Source organism: Osmerus mordax, chromosome 3 (genome assembly GCF_038355195.1).
Source record: "Osmerus mordax isolate fOsmMor3 chromosome 3, fOsmMor3.pri, whole genome shotgun sequence".
Classification (NCBI taxonomy): Eukaryota; Metazoa; Chordata; class Actinopteri; order Osmeriformes; family Osmeridae; genus Osmerus; species Osmerus mordax.
This window is the reverse complement of record NC_090052.1, coordinates 13,336,792-13,359,661: the sequence shown is the minus strand read 5'-3', so window position 1 is coordinate 13,359,661 and position 22,870 is coordinate 13,336,792. Positions and strand designations below refer to the sequence as shown.

The 22,870-nt window shown below is 43.9% G+C and overlaps 1 protein-coding gene across 2 annotated transcripts in view; it reads left to right on the top strand.

Annotated features, from left to right (window-relative positions):
* Nucleotides 1–22,870, top strand: part of prkcab (protein kinase C, alpha, b) — a 304,491-nt gene that overhangs the window by 78,805 nt on the left and 202,816 nt on the right. For both annotated transcript variants that reach the window (XM_067233025.1, XM_067233024.1), the window contains exon 3: nucleotides 21,174–21,256. In XM_067233025.1, coding sequence (XP_067089126.1) covers nucleotides 21,174–21,256 — 83 coding nt within the window. The remainder of the gene's footprint in view (nucleotides 1–21,173; nucleotides 21,257–22,870) is intronic.

The following is a 22,870-nucleotide window of genomic DNA, read 5'->3' as shown; positions in this document are numbered from 1 at the left end:
TTAATCTTGTATCTGATTGCACTATTGCACTATGTTGACCACTCATGCTGCTCATTCTTATTTTTATATATATTTAATTTTATATTTAAATTGTTTTATTCTTAGATTGTTTAGTTCTTAGGAATAGTTAAACTTCTGTACCTTTACTTAATTTAAGATTTGTATATGTTTAGTGTTTGCAGCTCCCTGCCACAGTAAATTCCGTGTTTGTATAACATACATGGCGAATAAACCGAATTCTGATTCTGAAAAAAACAAGGTGTTTCCCCTAGGTGTAAATAAGATAAATAACAGAAGGCCATTAGGTTTGTTTAATAAAAGAGCAAGCTATAGACCTGTTTTATAGTAATGGTAACCTTAAATGACTTATTTAGTGATCTGGCGCTATATAAAATTTAATTAAAAAAATTATATTTATTAAATTATAAATATATAAAATTATTTTATTTTTATTAACTTGACCTTCCAGGGGGGGGGGGGGCGGGGGGGCCCCCTAATATAATGGTAGGGGAAACACTGCATTATCTACCAAAACACACATGCTATTTGTAATAGCTATCTGCTGCCTAGAGCCACAGCATTGCAGCCAGTACAGTTATCAGAGACAGCTCATTCACCATCATATGATATGTTGACATGTGGGGTGGGCTGGAACACTGAAGGAAATAGTCTCTGTTTGAGTGTGTGTGTTTCAGTAGAAATTGGAGAGGGAAAGAGCACAAGTGTATACATTTGTATGTGTGCACACTTATGTTAGGGCTCATATTTAATTCATGGTGCTGTATCACTATTTCCCTGTGCTCCTTGAGATGTCTGGAAGCAAAAGCACTCCCACCTGTAGTTCTGGATAATTGATCCATTCTTCCTGTGTCTATTTCCTAATACAAACGTCTTAAACTCAGTGTGTGAGTATGAATCTATGTGTGTTTTCAGGAATGTGTCTGTAGCGATGGGTGTGTTTGTGTGCTTGGGAGCAGTGGCAAGGAGGGTATCCCAGAAAATCTTCCCAAGAGGAAACTGGTTATAAGCACAGAGATGCAGCTCACCTCTATAGAGAAGGCTAATTTGCTGCAGGGTGTTACCACACCACCATTAACACAGAAGGAACACATGGGTGTGAGTGGAGCCAAGTTTTTGTGTTAATTTTTTTATGTTTTTTAGCCCTGTTTGTGGGTTTCTGTGTGTGTGAGGACAGAGAGAAGCGTTCGAGATCTCAGCTCAAAACACACCGTTCAGACATAGCCCACATAGTCCTGTCACACACACACACAGGACATAATTTGCAGTGTGCCCAATATAACAAGGCATCCAGACATGCATAGTCAAGCACAGATCTCAGGAGACAGGGAGCCATAGTGATTTCCCTGCTCTGCCATCGCCTGTCATCCTGAATCGGAGTGGGGGTGGAGAGTAGAGGGGTTTCCTCCAATCAGAGCATGGGGAGGTATGATTCTGTCTGACAGGACGAGACTAAATGTGACCTTCACCTTAGTCCTCTCAGCTAATGCTGCGACATAGAGACACAGAATCTGTCTAGTCCGTCTTCACATTATTTTAACAACTCAATTTTAACTTTCATCAAAGCTGTTTGTCTCAAAGCTTTCCTGTTTTCACGTAATGGTGGCATTAGCTGGTTACTTACTTGCATGTTTTGTCTTCGCCGAAACACAAATCTTTATACTACATTGAATTGTTCAAGGTTGCAGTTTGGGGGGTCATGCAATGTTTCAGCAACATCCCAGTGTAGTATTACCTCAGTGTGTGTGTGTGTTCAGGTGTGTAATGGTAGCGTGGTGCCAACCATTGTGTGTGTTTCTGTGCTGGTGGTGATTTGCATGCTTAGTGGATGACTGTTGTGGACCCTGTTAAGGAAGTTTCCCGACGACACTGTATTTCTAGATTGATACGATTTGCCGGATTGATACAAATTATTTATTCGAATATTACAGCACAAAACAGATTACTCTGTGACCCGTCTATACCGGAGGACGTATTGCTACAATCGTTCGCCAGAAAGGTCCCGTTCACAATACACAGAGTCTTATATAGACTCATAACATATGGTCATCCTAGAACAATCACAATACAGTGACAGTTACAACAACAGAGCCTCAGGACCTGGTGTCCCAGGCTCATTTGACGTCACATTTCTCTCTAGGTCAGGAGGTAATAAAGCTACAGAAGCTGACGATTCAAATTGTCAACTGTCCTTTGTGTGGTCATTTTCAAACAAGAATTAATTAAATACAAACAATGAAACAGGAAAAGGTCTCTATAGCAAAAGTTCAAAACAGCTGCTTCAATAGCACCTTAAGGCCTTTATATGCTACTCAGACTCCATTTACGGATGGGCGGGCGGATGGATATGGACGGATACGATAGACTCTTTTTCGTTTATGGTTCTCCGTAGGCTGTGGGTGCTGAAAACAATTCACCGCTACAATTCACTCGTTAGCGGACCAATCACAGCCAAGGGGGTATCCGTAACTATCCAAAAAGTTTGGAAATTCAGGAGGTGCACGTCGAGGGCGTTCCACGTAGACGAAGGCGTTCCCATGTGTCCGTTTTTTGGAAAACGGAGTACCCTAAATTGACCTTTACTGTATGTCTTCAATTGACCCTTTCTAGAACTTCCCCTCTCAGGTCATAAATACCGTAAGCCCAGCCAGATTTCATTCACTATCAAGATAGAAGGCCATATAAGATGCTTCACCCATCCTCCAGGGTAAACCGTCCCACACAGCTTTCAGCACCTCAAAACCGTACTTAAACTAGTCACTGACTGTCCATTATTAATGAACCAAGGAGCTTTAAAGTTTTACCACTATTACAACATTTATCCTAAAATTGCCACAACAACTCCTGTTGTGATAACCCACACACACATACACTCCCACCCCTAAAGACTGGTTCTCTTTCATGCATTTTCCCCATGATAGCAGGGCATCAAATAGCTGACTACGTCAAACTCAAAGCCATGGTGTGAGTTTACACACACACACCTGAAAATCGGGACTCCTTTTTTACCCCCATAAAGTAGGACAGTATTTACAGATGATTTTTTCCCCTCCACCCCTTCCTTCTCTTATCCTCTTCTTGTCTCCAATCTCTTCCTATCCTATCATCTCTCTTCTCCCTCTCTCCTTGACTCTCCTCCTCTTGTCCTTTCTTCTCTTTTACAATTCTCTTCTGATCTTCTCTCTTTATTCCTCTTCCTCTTTTCTGTTTCTTCTTTCCAGTCCCATTTCTAAGTAGCTTAATTCCATGCTCATTCTCCTTTTCATTACTCTACGAAGCAGGAAAAACAGCTTTGCTAGTGGACGGTCACTGCTCTATTAGACTGTGTGGGGTGAAATAGAGGTTTTCAGCCTTGGCTAGCTCGCTGAACTTTTTTTTTGTAACTCTTGGCTTCACCCAGGCTAGTTTATTTAAACTGGTTATATCACAACACAAACACCTCTAGTGTTGTAATAAAACAGCTATATATTTTATATTTGACCCAATTGTCCGGGCACATTTCTACCAAACAAGCACATTTTGGGAAACTGGGTAAGGACACTCCAGCATGATTACTAAGTCACATGAATTTGAAGCTATCTGAAAAATGTCTGTATTGAAATGTTCTGCCAGGCAAGCAATGGGCATCACCCATGAGATCTGATACAGTCAGAGCCGGGGTTCCACTCAGGTCACTGTCCATCCATCTTCAGATGTCTCCTGAGAGACTGTGGGCCATCTACAGCCAGGGCTGGGACTAGTCTGTCACTCACCCTGTGGTTAGAGGTCAAGGGTCACGTCCTACCATATTGAGAGTAGATTGAGCTGGAAGCTGACGTTCGACATTGAATGAGAAATATTATTTTTATATGATTGCAATTGCTCTCTTTTTTAATACCTCTTTGGCACCTTTTTTGTGTGTGAAGAATATGGACTTTTTGCTTCTATATATCTATCTCACAATTGTCTTGAAAAGTAAAAGTGACTTTAAGGCTAGCTTCAAACTCTAACCTTATATTATGGAAAATATACATTAGCCTAGCGACTGTCTACATTTTACTCCATGTGGTGCAGCAGTAAAGGAGGCGGTTGCAGGAATGATGGTGCAAAAACAAGACTTAAAATATAGCTGCAAGCAGCGATGCGGGTTCCTCCGCAAAATGGCAAAATATTATAAACATGTACACTGTAGAAGATCGAGAGTTGGACAACAAGGGAGCAAAACTACTTCATGTTTGGGGGTTTGAATGGGGATTTGAACTCATGAGCATAAGGTTACAAGTCAGTCTCTCTATCCTCTCTACTACACACCAACTGTTGAGATTGTATGAATAGAAAGGGCAGAGTATTAGCTTTGGTCAGCTTTGGGACAAAGGTTAAGAAACGGTTGACATTTCAAGGTGAAATTGCATGAAATTGTGGATGGTATTTCAGAATTATGTCATCCTGTTTAACTAATTCAATCATATTTTGACATATCAAGGTGAAATTGTTTGTGGTACTTCAGAAAGATGTCATCCTGTTGAACTAAACAGATAATACAAATTATGACAGGCCAAAAGACTATGGCTGGATTCCAACCTACAAACTTATACTTTACAGGTCACCATCCCAGCCCATTGAGCTATTCTCAGTGTTGAATATTGTCATGTGCAGTTACTGTATAAAAAAGTAAGCTGTTTCTCCTGTGGTAAGCGTTGTTAGATTCAGCCTAAGTTGAAACTGCTTGTACATTTCCTATAAAAACGGACAACGGGATGACTGGTTGCTGCTGTAAAGAATAACTTTCTCATCGTTTTTTAAAACAGGTTGTTTGGAATGCCATAACTTGTCATGGAAGGGAATTTTAAATCATGCCTAGCATTAGTGGGAATGTGTCCTGGCTTAGGTTACTGAAATGAATTTGTGCAACAGGCAAGGGATCCACCTGAACAATCAATTTACTTGATTCGAGATAACCATTAGAGTTATCTCTACCATGCGTAGACTACAAGTAGCTAGCTACTGTGGTGAACCTGGCTTGTTTTGCAGTGGTTTACACAGTCTCACTAAACAGATGATCAGAGTGTTGTGATGGGCTCAAATAAACACGTATTGCTATGTTTTTACAACCGGAGGATTGACCGGAAGACTAGAAACCGTTTTGTCAGAATAAAAAATTACAACTATGCCTCTGACTGGTTTTAAACCTACAACCCTTTGTTTACCAGCACATCTCAGCCAATTGAGCCATTCCCAGACATGGATTACACAAAACTGGATAATAAAAAATGGCGAGCATTGTCAGATTTGGTCGAAGTTCAAACAGTCATATTTCGACATATCAAGGTGAAACTTTGCATGGTACTTCAGGGGCACCTCACCTTAAAGCCTATTAAGTTTGAACCATCCTTCAAAAATACATTTGATTTTGTGACACAAACATATTGAGGCAATGTGTACATTTACATAAATACACCCCTTTCAGCCATTTTGTATTTGATTCAATTGTCTTAAGTAACATTTTTAAATACGTCAATGATACATATCTGTACAAAATCTCAACTCAATTAAAGCTTTGGTTCAAGAGAAGAGGAATTTTTAAGGTTTTCCAAAATTATCACTGGACAGGAAAATCCATCATGGCGGACCTTATGGGTCCTTGAGGCTTTTTTGTTCCTCATGACAAATTTTTTGCAATAAAATACATCTTTATGTAATCGGTTTGACATAGTTTGTTGTGTATCGAGGCGGCCAACTGTAGTGGTCGTAGTGAGTTAAAGTTAGCTAAATAGTTGGGTAAACTCAAAATGCATTTGGAACTAGAGAGGGTACAATTTCTGGGGAAATTGTATGGTGTGCTTGCTTGCGTCGGTTGCACAGGGGTCCGTTTTTGGATGACATTTTTACAACTGATATTTCTCTATATTTTATATAAAAATGCATACTTATTATTCATAAAGATTGCATAGATTTAAAAGCATTTTTTTGCTGCTCATTTACAACTGAAAATACGAGTGAAGTGTAGAATGAAATAGATATCTTCTCATTTCCCCTGCAAGAGGCAGCCTCATCGTTGAATCAAAACGAATAAATTTGGCAGACTGGTGTAAAAATTGACCTAATCTCTATGACTTAAACGTCCTTTAAAGTTTTTCCCTTCTCGTGATATTTTAAGGCATTTAGCCTACTCATATTGCATTCATTCATGAATAAAGAACCCCCTTTGAAGATTATTCTACGACGTTACCGGCAGTAGAAGATGGAATCGCGATTCAGACAGTCCCATCTGCTAACTGAAAATATGCCCCCCCAAAACGTAAATAAGATTGACATTTATTTAGTGGAAAATCGCTCATTCATAAAAAGCTCACTGGTAGCGATCATTGTCAGTAACAACGCAAAATGCGATATAGCCCTGTGTGGAGAAGCTGCCCCGGTAAATTGTACTACTACGGTACAGTAGTAGACTACTGCTGTGTTCGTCTTGGTAGCGATTGCGTTGGTTGAATTGGATTTAACGTTCCATTGTACGGTTTAGGTTGAAATTAATTATTTTCATGAACAGATTGACAACGTTTAGGCTGTGGCAATGAAGTTCAGGTTAGTAGTTAGATAGACTTTTGATTTAAGTAAGGGGAGTGCCGAACATTTTCTGTCGCCGTTTGACTTCCTAAACAGCTGTGTACTGTAGCTAGATGTTTTTGTAGTGTGTCTCGCGTAGGCTACAGCGTTGCAGTGAGCTACACTGGTTTGAAACCACAGGTAATGGTAATTTCACCAACAAATCGTTTACTAATGTCAGAATAAATCCTACAACGAAAATGTATATGTGAGGAATGTTTATTTTAACGATTGAAAACGGATACATCATAGACCACTGTAGTATGTGTTGCCCGGGCAACACAGGCTAATGTCATGATGCTAATATTTCAGTGAAATAGTAGACTACTGTTTCCGAAAGTAGATGTACTTCCTTAATAATATCAGCTTATATTGTACATTACACATCACAATTGTGTGTCATATCACAAAGTAAAATGAGTAAATATTTATCACCCTGGCCTCTTTGCTTGTGGCGTTTCTGCAGCTGCCTTGCAGTAAAGCTATAGTTAGCCTAGCTATCCCCCAAGTTAACAGATGCGAAACGAATGTTCTGCCTAAGGTAGTCACGCGTGTTTTCGTGACGTAGTGACGTTAGTAACGTCAGTGACTGTGGCTAGCAAATTAGCCACCGTTAGCTTCACTTTTCGCCACAAAAACTTAACTTAAGCCCAAACCATGCAACGGAACGTAAATTCCAATAGAAGCAACTCAATAGCTACCAAGACGAAGCTTTTGACACCTACGTTGTCTATGTAGGCCAAATATTGACTGAGTTTTAGGGGGGCAAAAAGAATAATAATAATAATAATAATATATATGTGAGAGAACAAAGGTTGTGCCCTTGCCGAAGGCAAAGCACACCCAATTAAATTGTTTGGAAATCCCTTTACACTGGTATTCAACTGAATGTAAAACAAAGACAATGTGCAGACATCCCAACCTGCAGAGACTCATCCCCCCCCCCCCCCCCCCCCCGAGACGCAATCAGGCCGCGCGATATGCACCTTTCAGCTTTCTCTACCAGAAATGACCAGTTGAGTCTCTCGCTCGCTCGCTCTACATACAAAATCCCCAATTTCCGGAACATTTAATAGCATTTGCGGGCGTCAGGGAGCCGCTATTGAAATGTGGGAGACTCCCGGAACTTGCAGGAGACTCCCAGAACTTGCGGGAGACTCCCAGAACTTGCGGGAGACTCACGGAACTTCCGGGAGACTTGGGATGTGTGAGGCTTGTGTTAAGACTGATTGGTTTTTCATACTCATTTGGTTTTTATTAACGTTTTTCACGTTTTTTTGAATTGAGGTTGTAATAAGAAAAAAAATTAAAGGAAAAGTTTACTTTCCGTTTGATCAGTTAGTAGTTGTTTAAGAGAGAGAGGGTTTAGCTAGTTTACAGTAATGATATCACATAGTCATCACATATATAAAAACCTTTTTAGGGGCAGAAATACGGCAGCGGGGGCTGTATATGGATTTGTTTGTGTACATATCTTTCCTTTTCTTTAGCTAAGAGGTGATCCAAAGAAACGTGGGAAGGTCAATTTGACAGCTTTTGCTGCGTCTCAACGGTGTGAGACGCCATCGCCAGCAGCTTTCTGCCCTCCAGGTCACCGCGGATGTCACGTGACTGAACTGAAAAGTATGAATTACGATTCCAGTCAGATCTCGAGCCTGCAACACCAAGGCCAGCTAGAAGGCCTTACGCTGAACGTGACATGTACGCGTCCTGTGATTGGATAAGCACTCGTGAGAGCCTGAAAGAGTGCAATCCATTAGTGAGAGATTCAGATAATCTGCCATTTCTAATGTAAATAACGTCTGAACATGTTGGCACAGTCAGCTGCGCCAACATGTTCAATTGTTTTGCTGTTGCATTTTCTCAAAAACAAATGCAAATAATCAGTATACTTTGATTTTCAATGAATACTTTGTTTTGTTTTCGTCTCGTTGGTGACTTATATGAAACGGAGACAATGCGCAGTTTATTGGACAAAATTGTTTAAGCTCATATAGCGTACTTTTGATGGACTTTGGTGGACAAACTTTGTTGACTCATCTCTTAAAATCTCATTCAGTAAAATGAACTAATCTTTTTTCGAGTCATTCGTTCATTTCAACGGGGGGAGGGGGGGGGGGCTATCCATCCACTGCAAAAACGTATCATATTCTCATGTAGGTTAGTGCATGACATGTGCACCAGCAGATACTATTTTAAAAGAAATTCCTGCATTAAAATAATGTATCATGACAGTTTGTATGATTTGGTCATTTATTATCACACTAGCATTTAATTATCACGGCAAACAATTACACTGCACTAAACTGTAAGTGTAAATGTAAAGTGAAAATAACAAAACCTGTCAGTATGATGACTTGAGCGAATATCATTCACGTCTTACTAAAACATCGGCCATGCAAAAATGGAACGAGGAGGGAGTCAGGGAGTCAGATGGCTGAGCGCTGAGGGAGTCGGACTAGTAATCTGAAGGTTGCCAGTTCGATTCCGGCCGTGTCAATTGACGCTGTGTCCTTGGGCAAGGCACTTCACCCTACTTGCCTCAGGGGGGAATGTCCCTGTACTTACTGTAAGTCGCTCTGGATAAGAGCGTCTGCTAAATGTAAATGTAGCTACCACTACAGAGCCTATGCAGGTCACGTGGAAAATGATCCAAAGGCTCGTCAAAATTAACGAATCATTTCTGTTTACTTGGATGAGCCTATGCAACAGTCCCGATGCGCGGCCACGAGAAAATGAACGAATCACTCTTTGAGAGGACTCGTTACTCCCGAGTCCTTGTAAGGATTCGTTCAAAATGAACGAATCGTTCACGAACGACACATCACTACTGGTCATTGATCCTGGTCCGTGGGTCTACTGTAGCCCTGCAGGTTTTTTTTTATGTTGATCTGCTCCAAATGACTGGGTTGTCAAAACAAAAGTTGGACGCAAGATAGATAGCCCTACGACTAATAAGTGTGCCCTTTGTGCACCTCCCCCCACCCGTCACTGAGGTCAGTCACTGCTGCTGTTGCTAGCCAAACTTCACTGAGGGGAATGTGCCGGAATTGCAAAATCCTCTTTATGTATATTTGAGTCCACACATTCATTTAGTCATTTAGCAGACACTCTTATCCAGAAAATTCGTAGATATAGGCCTACATTTCAACTATATGGAAACAGATTATGAGGTTGATCGGATTAAATGAGCGAAAACAAGGCACCATTTTCCCTCATCTGTCCATATCTTTTTAGTGTTGCAGACGGGAGAGAAATGCTCGTGGCAAGCTACCTAGCTAGATAGAGCAAAGGGAAGTTTGTAACACTCAGAATGTAGCTCTAAACAGGGGTACTCGTCGGACAAGAATTGTTTGTCTTACCAGTCTCTCCCGTACAGCGTTGCAGTGAGCTACACTGGTAAAAAAAACACAGGTAAGGATCATTTCACCAACAAATCGTTTACTTGTAATGTAATTTCATAATAAATCCTAAAACAAACATTTGTTTTATGAGGAATGTTTATTTTATCGATTGAAAACAAATGTATCACAGACCGCTGTCATATATGTCGGGCAGCAGAGTAATGATGCTAACACCTCAGTGAAATAGCAGACTACTGTTTCCAAAAGTAGATGTAGTATCTTAATAATTTAATGCCCAGTACATCCAAATTACGTTGTGTCCTTGGGCAAGGCACTTCACCCTATTTGCCTCGGGGGAATGTCCCTGTACTTACTGTAAGTCGCTCTGGATAAGAGCGTCTGCTAAATGACTAAATGTAAATTACCACACACACAAAAACTCCACTTGATGTACTCGGCCAGGGTCCAGACATTAAGGCCAGTACTGCTATTCTATAATCAAACCTGACACTATCTCCTTCAATGCTATCAAGCAAACACGGTTAGTAAGAGGGGAAGCATCGGAGGTCTCGCTTCCCGCTGCATCCAAGCCATTGTCCAGCGAATGATGACTCGAGGCAGGCAGGGTCATTGGGGGCCGCCGCACCACAAACACTGCTCTCGGAGTGTTCCTGGGCCTCTTCTGTGCCCGTCTTAGCAGTTTCCTCTAGGCCCAGATTTGCAGATTCCACTGGGCCGCAAGGTCGCAGGTCCATTCTGTGAATATTCTTTGGGGCCTGAGATTCATCCACAAGGACAACAGTACAAACTGGTTTGCTAGTGTCTGGGTGACCTGCCACCTGGAAAGGCACTGCCATCCATAGATCCTGTATCTTACATTTAGTCTTTTTTTTTGTCTTTTGTCTTCCCTTGAAGCTGTGGTTTCGCTTGTATACTAACTGTCCCACTTCCAAAGCACAATGATGGGTTGCAGGGCCATGATACCTTTTGCGAGCCTCCACGACCTGTTCCATCTGCTGTTGGGCTGCTTGCAGGCGCCTCTGATGCTCTTCGACCCAGTCAGCCACTGTCCCTGAAAAATTGTTGTCCTCCACTCCAAGCAGAATATCAATGGGCAGGTTGGGAGACTGCCCAAACATAAAAAAATATGGCGTAAACCCTGTACTGGCATGTTCTGTGGTATTATAGGCAGATATTACCTTTGGCAGATGCTCTACCCATCTCCTTTTCTTGTTTGGAGGGAGGGTCCTCACTAGGTGATAGAGAGTACGGTTAAATCTCTCACATTGCTTGTTACCCTGAGGATGATAGGGAGTGGTGTGACTCTGTTTGATTCCATACAGTTTGCACAGTTGGTGAACTACATCTGCCTGGTCTGAATGAATATGCTGCGGCACAGAATACCTCTGAATCCTCTGAAACCAGGGATTTAGCAACAGTCACTGCTTTCTGATCTCTTGTTGGAACTGCCACTGTAAATTTGGAAAATATGTCAGTGAAGATCAGGACATTTTTGCGACTATCACTGGACAAGACTGTGTCCATGTCCATGGCCACCACCTCAAAGGGTCTGGATGCCAGTTGACTTCATAGCTCTGTCACCACCTTTGGCACTGGTACTTTTAAAACAATGCACCTTCTACATTGCTTGCAATAGGCCTCAATATCTTGATAAATACCTGACCAGTAACATCAAGCTCTTATCAGCCTGAACGTCCTTTCAACCCCTGGTGTTAGAATCAGAATCAGAATTCGGTTTATTCGCCATGTATGTTATACAAACACAGAATTTACTGTGGCAGGGAGGTGCAAAACACTAAACATATACAGATCTTAAATTAAGTAAAAGTACAAAGGTTTAACTATTTCTAAGAACTAAACAATCTAAGAATACAACAACTTAAATATAAAATAAAATATATATAAAAATAAGAATAATGAGCAGCGTGAATGGTCAACATAGTGCAGTCGGATACTGAGATAAAGTGGCTTATGCATACTGAATTGCCATTAGATGGACTTATAGTTGAATAAGTGAATGAATGTCAATGGGAGTCCTTGGCCTTGTTGAAGAGGCCAGTAGCAGATGGAAAGAAACTGTTCTTATGGCGTGAGGTTTTGGTCCTGATGGACCGCAGCCTTCTGCCAGAGGTGAGTAGCTGGAACAGGGAGTGACCAGGGTGGGAGGGGTCGGCCACAATCTTCCTTGCACGCCTCAGGGTCCTCGAGGTGTGCAGGTCCTCGAGGGTAGGCAGATTGCAGCCGATCACCTTCTCAGCAGTGCGGATGATACGCTGCAGTCTGCTCTTGTCCTTGGCAGTGGCAGCAGCGTACCAGACGGTGATGGAAGAGGTGAGGATTGACTCAATGATGGCTGTGTAGAAGTGCACCATCATTGTCTTTGGCAGGTTGAATTTCTTCAGCTGCCGTAGGAAGTACATCCTCTGTTGTGCTTTTTTGGTGAGGGAGCTAATGTTCAGTTCCCACTTGAGGTCCTGGGCGAGGATGGTGCCCAGGAAGCGGAAGGACTCCACAGTGTTGACTGGGGAGTCGCACAGGGTGATGGGGGTGAGTGGGGCTGTATTCTTCCTGAAGTCCACAAACATCTCCACTGTCTTAAGAGCATTGAGCTCCAAGTTGTTCTGGCTACACCAGGTCACCAGGTTGTCAGCTTCCCACCTATAGTCAGACTCATCCCCGTCAGAGATGAGCCCAATGAGGGTGGTGTCGTCCGCAAACTTCAGAAGTTTGACAGACGGATGACTGGAGGTGCAGCTGTTGGTGTACAGGGAGAAGAGCAAAGGGGAAAGGACGCAGCCCTGAGGAGATTCGGTGCTGATGGACCGGGAGTCAGAGACTTGTGTTCCCAGCTTAACGCACTCCTTCCTGTCAGACAGGAAGTCTGTGATCCACCTGCAGGTGGAGTCGGGTACGTTCAGCTGGGAGAGCTTGTCCTGAAGCAGGGCAGGGATGATGGTGTTGAAGGCAGAGCTGAAGTCCACAAACAGGATCCTGGCATAGGATGCTGGGGAGTCCAGGTGCTGTAGGGTGAAGTGGAGGGCGATGTTAACGGCGTCGTTCACAGATCTGTTGGCTCTGTAGGCAAACTGCAGTGGGTCCAGGAAAGGGTCTGTGATGGCTTTGAGGTGTGCCAGCACAAGGCGCTCAAAAGACTTCATTACCACAGAGGTCAGGGCAACGGGTCTGTAGTCATTGAGTCCTGTTGGCCTTGGCTTTTTGGGCACAGGGATGATGGTGGAGGACTTGAGACAGGCTGGCACATGGCATGTCTCCAGGGAGGTGTTAAAGATGTAGGTGAACACCGGAGACAGCTGGTCAGCGCAGTGCTTGAGGGTGGCTGGAGAGACAGAGTCCGGCCCAGCTGCTTTGCGGGGGTTCTGCCTCTTGAAAAGTCTGTTAACTTCACCCTCCTGAATGGAGAGAGTTGTCACTGTAGAGGGGGTGAGGGAGGAGGCCCCGTGGGTGGGAAGGGGTAGATCAGGACAGTCCAATTGTCTTTCAAATCTACAGTAGAACTCATTCAGGTCGTTGGCCAGGCGGGAGTCGTTAGTGGAGTGGGGGGCTCTGGGATTGTAGTTGGTGATCTGCCTGAGCCCTCTCCAGACAGAAGCAGAGTCGTTAGCAGAGAACTGACGCTTCAGTCTCTCTGAGTACAGTCGTTTAGCCTCTCTCACCGCCTTGCTAAACCTGTTCTTCGACTCCTTGAATCTGTCTCTATCCCCACTCCGAAATGCTTCCTCCTTCTCTGACCTCAACCTTCTGAGCTCTGCTGAGAACCAGGGCTTGTCGTTGTTGAAGTTCACCCTGGTGCGTGTTGGAATACAGCAGTCCTCACAGAAACTGATGTATGATGTCACAGCCTCTGTGAGTTCATCCAGACTATTGGTAGCAGTCGTGAACATATCCCAGTCAGTACAGTCCAAGCACGCCCGCAGATCCTCCATAGCCTCACTGGTCCACTGTTTTGATGTCCTCACAACAGGTTTACAGAGCTTTAATTTCTGCCTGTATGCAGGAATCAGATGGACCATGGTATGGTCAGAGTGACCCAGTGCTGCACGAGGGACGGCATGGTAGGCTCTACTGACTGTAGTGTAGCAGTGATCCAGAGTGTTCTCTTCTCTGGTTGGGCATTTGATGAATTGTCTGTATTTAGGGAGTTCGTGGCTGAGATTACCTTTGTTAAAGTCGCCGAGTACGATAACAAGGGAATCCGGGTTTGCTCGCTCCACACTCAGAATCTGGTCGGCGAGCATGCGTTGGGCCTCTTTAACCTGTGGACCCGGTGCCATGTAAACGCCAACCAAAATGAGTGACGCAAATTCTCGTGGCGAGTAAAAAGGTTTACAGTTTATAAACAATGATTCCAGATCCAGAGAACAATGTTGCAGAATCACTGTCACATCTACACACCAGCCACTGTTGATGTGGAAACAAATACCACCGCCTTTGGTTTTTCCGGAGAGTGCAATGTCCCGGTCAGCTCTCACGAGTTGAAAGCCTGCCAGATGTGATGCAGTGTCCGGGATCAAATCGCACAGCCATGTCTCTGTGAAGCACAAAACTACAAGGAGTTGTAGTCCTGATGTTTAGAAGTACTTCTCTTGTTAGAGAACCCCGGAAATCTTGGCAGAACACTGAATTAACAGACAAAACAAGACAAAACAGAGCGCACCTAGCAACCGAGGCAGCCATCATCGGTGCCATCTTGGATCGAGCAGGAGTGCTCCTCATGCATCCTTTGTAGGATCTCCCCTTGCAGACTGCATGGCAAAACCACCTGCTTTATAGGACCACGGCGAGTGTCATGGAACTGCTGATATAAGACACCACCTTCCTCTATTACCCTCCACCATTGGCGCAACAGCTCCAGTCGGCCATCTTCCCTGACTCTCTCTCCAGGCCTTGGCTTGTGGCCCTGGGACCAGTATTTCAAGAGGGCCATAATAATAGGATATGCCTGTTGCTGGGATGACAGGACCTCATCAAATTACACCGGAAAACTGGATGAAAAGCTCACTTCTTTAACTGTAACGGAACAGCCCACCTCACCTGGCCTCACTGGGCCGCAGTCAGCACCTGGGGTCTCTAGTAGGGGTGGGAATTGGCAAAAATGTGACGATTCAATAGTTTTGCAATATTTGGGCCACGATTCAATATTATTGCGATTCTTAACATATTGCGATACAGAAAGTATTGCGATTCGATTCTGCGATATATTTCTTTCTTTATTTATTCATTTTGCACATATTGAAATCATACATATGTCAATAAACAATAACAGTAAAAGGAAACGTGCATGGGGGAAAAGAAAAGCCGCAGTGGCTTATTAGGGATCTCCCGCGCTTAATACTGATTGTACATTACAGTTTAACAATCTAACAATAGTAGTCATAACAAATGATTTTATGGAACAATTTTCTAGGCGACGATTTATAAGATTTACAATTACAAAATTACAGTTGATATAAAGCTACGTAATATAAGTAAACAAAGCATTAAATTAACTACAGACTTAACTACTTATAACCACAGGTAAACAAAAGAAAAGAAGGATGAAAATACAATCGTACGAGAGACTTTTCGTTTGTTCGTTATCTGCCGCTTGTCCGGGGGTCGGGTCGTGGGGGCAGCAACATAAGCAGGGAGGCCCAGACTTCCCTCTCCCCGGCCACTTCCACCAGCTCTTCCTCGGGGACCCCGAGGTGTTCCCAGGCCAGCCGAGAGACAGTCCCTCTAGCATGTCCTGGGTCTTCCCCGGGGCCTCTTCCCAGTGGGACGTGCCCAGAACACCTCACCAGGGAGGCGTCCAGGAGGCATCCTGATCAGATGCCCGAGCCACCTCAGCTGGCTTCTCTCGACGCGGAGGAGCAGCGGTTCTACTCTGAGCCCCTCCCGGATGACCGAGCTTCTCACCCTATTTCTAAGGGAGAGCCCGGACACCCTGCGGAGAAAGCTCATTTCGGCCACTTGTATTCGCAATCTCGTTCTTTCGGTCACTACCCACAGTTCGTGACCATAGGTGAGGGTAAGAACGTAGATCGACTGGTAAATAGAGAGCTTCGCCTTTCGACTCAGCTCCTTGTTCACCACGACGGACCGATGCAGAGCCCGCATCACTGCGGACGCCGCACCGATCCACCTTTCGATCTCGCGCTCCATTCTTCCTTCACTCGTGAACAAGACCCCGAGATACTTGAACTCCTCCGCTTGGGTCAAGATCTCCTCCCCGACCCGGAGATTGCACTCCACCCTTTTCCGGTCAACAACCATGGCCTCAGATTTGGAGGTGCTGATTCGCATCCCAGCCGCTTCGCATTCGCTTGCGAACCGCTCCAGTGAGAGCTGACGGTCACCTCAGGGGGGTCCCCTCCCTGAGTCACCACCTTATTGCGGTGGAGGGGTTTGCGTATCCTAATGATCCTGGAAGCTATGTTGTCGGGGGCTTTATGCTCCTGGTAGGGTCACCCAAGGCAAACAGGTTCCAGGTGAAAGACCAGACAAAGCGTGGCTCAAAAAACTCACCATGAAGAACAACAACAATGGTTCCCAGCTGCCCTTGCCCGGACGCGGGTCACCGGGGCCCCACCCTGGAGCCAGGCCCGGGGGTGGGGCTCGATGGCGAGCGCCTGGTGGCCGGGCCTTTTCCCATGGGGCCTGGCCGGGCTCAGCCCAAAGAAGCAACGTGGGACCCTCTTCCAGCGGGCTCACCACCTACAGGAGGGGTCATGAGGGTCGGGTGCAGTGTGAGACGGGCGGCGGCCGAAGGCGGGGGCCTTGGTGGTCCGATCCTCGGCTTCAGAAGCTAGCTCTAAGGACGTGGAACGTCACTTCGCTGGCGGGAAAGGAGCCTGAGCTGGTGCACGAGGTAGAGAGATTCCGGCTAGATATAGTTGGCCTCGCCTCGACGCACAGCATAGGCTCCGGAACCAGTCTCCTTGAGAGGGGCTGGACTCTCTTCCACTCTGGAGTTGCCCTTGGTGAGAGACGTCGAGCTGGGGTGGGAATACCTGTTTCCCCTCGGTTCGGCGCCTGTACATTGGGGTTCACCCCGGTGGACGAGAGGGTAGCCTCCCTCTGCCTTCGGGTGGGGGGACGGGTCCTCACTGTTGTTTGTGCTTACGCACCAAACGGCAGCTCAGAGTACCCACCCTTTTTGGAGTCTCTGGGGGGGGGTGCTGGAAAGCGCTCCTCCTGGAGATTCCCTCGTCCTCCTGGGGAACTTCAATGCTCATGTGGGCAATGACAGTGAGACCTGGAGGGGCGTGATTGGGAGGAACGGCCCCCCCGATCTGAACCCGAGTGGTGTTTTGTTATTGGACTTCTGTGCTAGACACAGCTTGTCCATAACGAACACCATGTTCAAGCATAAGGGTGTCCATATGTGCACCTGGCACCAGGACACCCGAGGTCTCAGTTCGATGATCGACTTTTTAGTTGTGTCGTCGGACTTGGGGCCGAATGTCTTGGACACTCGGGTGAGGAGAGGGGCGGAGCTGTCAACTGATCACCACCTGGTGGTGAGTTGGCTACGATGGTGGGGGAGGACGCCGGTCAGGCCTGGCAGGCCCAAACGTCTTGTGAGGGTCTGTTGGGAACGGCTGGCAGAACCCCCTGTCAGAAGGAGCTTCAACTCCCACCTCCGGGAGAGCTTCGGATGTCGAACCTCGGATTCAGGAGGAGCAATGTGGTTTTCGTCCTGGCCGTGGAACAGTGGACCAGCTCTATACCCTCTGCAGAGTCCTGGAGGGTACATGGGAGTTCTCCCAACCAGTATACACATGTTTTGTGGATTTGGAAAAGGCGTTCGACCGTGTCCCTCGGGGGCTCATGTGGGGGGTGCTCCGAGAGTACGGGGTACCGGATTCCCTGATCGGGGCTGTCCGGGCTGCCAGAGTAAATAGGAGCTTTGCTGAGTTTCATAAGTGTGGAATCGGGAATTCAGATTTAAGAAACCATCAAATGTGTCAGGAAGGGAATTATTAAAAAATTGCATTGTAAAAAGTGTGAGCTGAAGTCTATTTATATCAAAAATATTCAGAATCCTAAGCTTCGTAAATAGAGGCGCTGAATGTGCGAAGAAATCAGAACCAGTTTGGCTATAAATGAATCTTTTCTGGAGTAGTACTAGGGGCTGCAGTGTAGTTTTGTATGCAAATTTATATATTTAATATTTATATATATTTAATATTGCGATTCATGTCCCCCATATTATTCAAAGACATTACAAAAAATGAGGAAAATAAGACTTCTCAACTCACTTCAAATGTCACATTTAATTCTGTGAACAACATTATCTTCTACACATTAACTGAAGTGCAAAAACTTAGGAGGGTAGTGCAAAAACTTTGTCCTTGAACATTCAGGACACAGGACCTTTATTTTCTGAATAGGAGACCTCTCACATGAACGCTGAGCTCCCAGCACATAACTTAAAATTATTTAAATACAATAGAGTAACATTAAGCAGACATAATAGAGTAACATAAACCTGATAATAAACATACAAATAAGAGTAACGTAGAGCTTCAATCAAATTGAGAAAAATAAACAAAAATGTGTACAGCTAGAGTTCAGTTGGCTGCAAGGTCATGAACCAAAATGTTAAATTTATTTGGGAATCTTGGCATTTTTGTTACTGCAGGAGATATAGTGACGGCCCAGAGGAGCACTTTAACATCTGAGCATATTGACCAACTCCTTTTTAACCAAAACAATCTGTTTGTTAGCGATACCCCACTCTTCGGTTGCCGTTTTCAGCACCTCAGCCACATTGGCCCCGGTATGACTCTCATGCATCACCCTGGTTTGTAGAACATGAGCTAAAAGCTGCCATTCATTCGTGACGTGATGCGCGGTTATGGTCATGTACGACTCCGTAGCTCTGGATGACCAACCGTCACACATTATAGCTACTCCTTCGGGCTAAACTCAAAGTTTCATTTACCTCCTCTTTGACTTCGCTGTAGAGTTTGGGGATGGCAGTGTCGGTAAAATATTTACGCGAGAGGATCACATACCTGGGCTCCAGTATGCTAAGCAGATCCTGGAAACCTTCATTCTCCACCACACTGTAAGGCTGTAAATCTTTGGAGATGAAGTAGGCTAATGCCTCAGTGATTTTCTTAGCTTTTGGAGGTAACTTTATCATTACTGTTTGGTCCAAGTTGCGTTGATTTGGGGGTAGGACAACAACTTCTCTTCAGGGGCCACTAACTCCAAATATTACCTTGTGAGATGGGCTCTCAAGTTTGTCGTATTCCAACAGTACTTAATTTTCATGTGGCAGATGGCATACTGCATGTCAAGGTCTTTACTATTCTCTTTTTGATGGAAACCGAAATGTACCCACACTTTCGATTTGAAAGAAGACGGAGCGTCGTGTACGACCGGTTGAGATGGTGAAGCCATTTTCATTTTCATTTGCTGTTGAATGCACGTCAACAAAGCACCGCAACAAGCGCCACCTTGTGGATGTAATATTATCAGAGTAAACTCAGAGAAAACAATGGAGAAAACCCGAAAGTAAAAAAACATATTTATATAATTAAATATTGCAATACTTTGCGCTACTGTATCGATATAATTGCGTGCGCAAAATATCGCTATACTGAACAGAATAATTTTTTCCCCCCACCACTAGTCTCTAGGTGAAGGTGCAAATATTATTTCAGGGGCCCTGGCCTGTATGCGCAATACCCATAGTTCCTCCCTCCTCCTCTACCCCTGGTCTCTGCACTGTGGACCTTGGAAAATTAAATGGGTTTGTATGCCTCCCGGCCTGCTGCCTCCGGGACTGGCGTTGTTGCATCAGGGTTATGGGTGATTCCTTTTCCGTTCGCTCAAATTCAGACACAGACATTTCAGCGTTGGAAGTCTCGCTTCCCGCTGCATCTAAGCCATTTTCTAGCGAATGAAGACTGCTCCGCAGGGGCATCTACTGCTACTTGCCGAAGTGAAGGTGCAAATATTCTTTTAGGAGCCCTAGACTGCCTAGAGAGAGTATCTGCGTTCCCATTCTGCTTTCCTGGCCGGTACTGGATATCAAAATCTAATCTCGCCAGGTCAGAGGCCCACCTCTGCTCAATGGCTCCCAGCTTTGCAGTCTGCAGATGGCTAAGGGGATTGTTATCTGTAAAGATGGTAAACTTGCCCCCCAACAGGTACTCACAGAATTGATCTGTTACCGCCCATTTTACCGCCCGTCGTTTTTCATATTTCTCTCCGAAGATCGCAGCCATAGGCAATTGGTCTTTTCCCCATCCTGCGACAGGACGGTGACTGTTTCCTTTCTGTGTTGCCCTAATCCCAAACTCCGTTAATTATGAGCATCCCTAATGCACATATACGTACACAGTGTGTACGTATATGTACATGTGTGTATTCATAAGTGTCTCGCCCAGGTATTGTGTAAATCAGAAAGCCCCCGACCCCCCTCCCCACACACACACACACACACACACACTGCTGAGTGATCGAGGTACACCATGTTCCTACCCATGGATGGAGCCAGCCCTAAAAATAGAAAAGACACAACAATATACTTCCCCCCTCCTCCTCTCCTCAGGTCTCCTCCCATCTCCTCGCCTCATTTCTCGACTGCACCCTTCTCCTCTCCAACCCACCTCGTTCCTGTCTTTTCTCTGCCTCTTACCGTGTCCATATCGGCCCCTTCTTTTCCCTCCTCCCCTTGTTTTATGACAAGTTTTTTTTACCGGCTACATGCTTCATGAAGGGGAATACACGGACTGAACATACAGTATACATCCAAAAACATAAATGAAATAATACTCACTTGACCTGCCTTCTTCCTGTGTTGGAGAGGAAGCAAGAGATAAAGAGGAGGGAGGAAGGGAAGGTTAGGATGGAGGAAGAAAGAATTGAACCGACTGGTTGAAACTAAGAAAAAGAGACAAAAACTTAGATGGAGACAACAGGCAGAACAAATAAAGAGGAGCAGAGAGAAAGAAAGAAACAACTCAACAGCCATGGGAGAGAAAGGCTGACAGTTGGAGACAGAGAATCCTCGACAGTTTCTCTGTACTGCTGCAAGGAACTAAAGATGGCAGGTTACAGTTATTGAAAACACATGGAAACTAAATTGTACATGATTCCTAACCTATTCTTTCACTATCTGTTTCTCTTCTGTTTCTCTCTCTCTCTTTGTTTCTCTCTCTGTGTTTCTCTTCTCTCATTCTCTCTTCACAGTGTGCTGTTTTGTGGTCCACAAACGCTGCCATGAGTTTGTTACTTTCTCCTGCCCCGGGGCAGACAAGGGTCCGGACACAGACGTGAGTCACAAACGCATGCAAAACACCCATCAACACACAAACACCACACACATGCATTAAACACACTCACCATCCATGTTCATTCCTGGCTCTTACAAAAATAAGTATATTGAAGTATACTATAAGTATACAAAAAATTGATAGATATTCACTTTTGATATACTTTTACGAAGTGTACTTAAAAAATAGTTCACTTTTGATATACTTTTAAGAAGTATACTTCAAAAAGAGTTCACTTTTGATATAGCCTACTTTTAAATATGCTTTGAAAATAGTTCACTTTTGATATACTTATAAGAAGTATGCTTAGAAAAAAAAAATTGTATACATTCCTACTCCAGAAGAAATTAATACAAAAAGTACATTACAAGTGAAATTTTTTAGATCCATCTTGTATATTCTAATTATTCATGTCTAGGAAAATCTATTATGCATTGCACATTGAATCTATACATTTTGGGGGGGACAATTATATGACATTTTCTCAAAAGCAATTCCTGAGGGGGATCCCAAAATTACTGCTGTAACACATAGCCTACATTGTAATAAGTTAAATGTATATTATTAATATTATTTACATGTCCTTATGTTTACAGTGATTTATTGGGGGGGACAAATCATATTTTTCCCAGGATGGGAGGGTCGTGTCCCTCCTGGGATTCCCGGAAAAAACAAAAACGCTACTTGAGAAAGAAGCAGACAGAAGGGTTGCATTATGCATTTGATTGTTATACTGTCAAACTGACTGAAGAACGAAATAACAACGTGAAAAAAATGAAGATAGCGTGGTTCATTGGCTGGTCAATTCCCATGATGCAAGGCGGTAAATAGTGTTAAAATTTGCTGATAAATTTGCAGTTTGTTCGAAATACAAATGTAACTTCACGAAGTTCGTTTTTTTAATGTCTGCTTAGAATGTAGTGTTTTGTTGCGTGGTAATTGTCATTGTTGTGCTGGTTTACCATTGTAACCATGAGTTAAATTACTGTTACGTTTGATAAGAAAAGCTGGATTGTTATAACATGAGTGCATACGCAGTAAATAGCTTCTTTCAACTAATAATTGGCAGTGTCACTTGGCAAGGGCCTGCGTTCTCGTTAAGTGACGCAAAATCAGCGGCGTTTGAGGGGCCCCTAAACATTTAAATATATTAGTAAATCATAGTAAATGGACATTTATTAAGTTTACTTCTTGAAATACTTACATCAATTGAAAGTGCACTTGAAAGTATTCAAAAGTATACTTTGAGGAAGTATACTTCATGAACTGAAAGTGCACTACACAGGTTATTTTAGAGTATTCAAAGGTATACTTTTAGGTACTTTACAAAGTATACTTCATAAACTAAAAGTGCACGACACAGGCTACTTTACAGTATTCAAAAGTAAACTTTAGATAAACTAAGTGTACTTCAAAGTGTACTAAATGACCTAAAAAGTGGGCCAATTCAGTTTACTTAGTAAAAAAATAGTATATAAATAAGTACACTGCTAGTATATAAATAAGTACACTGTACACTGCTATACTTGATACCATGATAGAACCATGATAATAGTATACTTTTTATACTTAAGTATACTTACAAATTAAACTTGAAGTATACTTCTTTTAAGG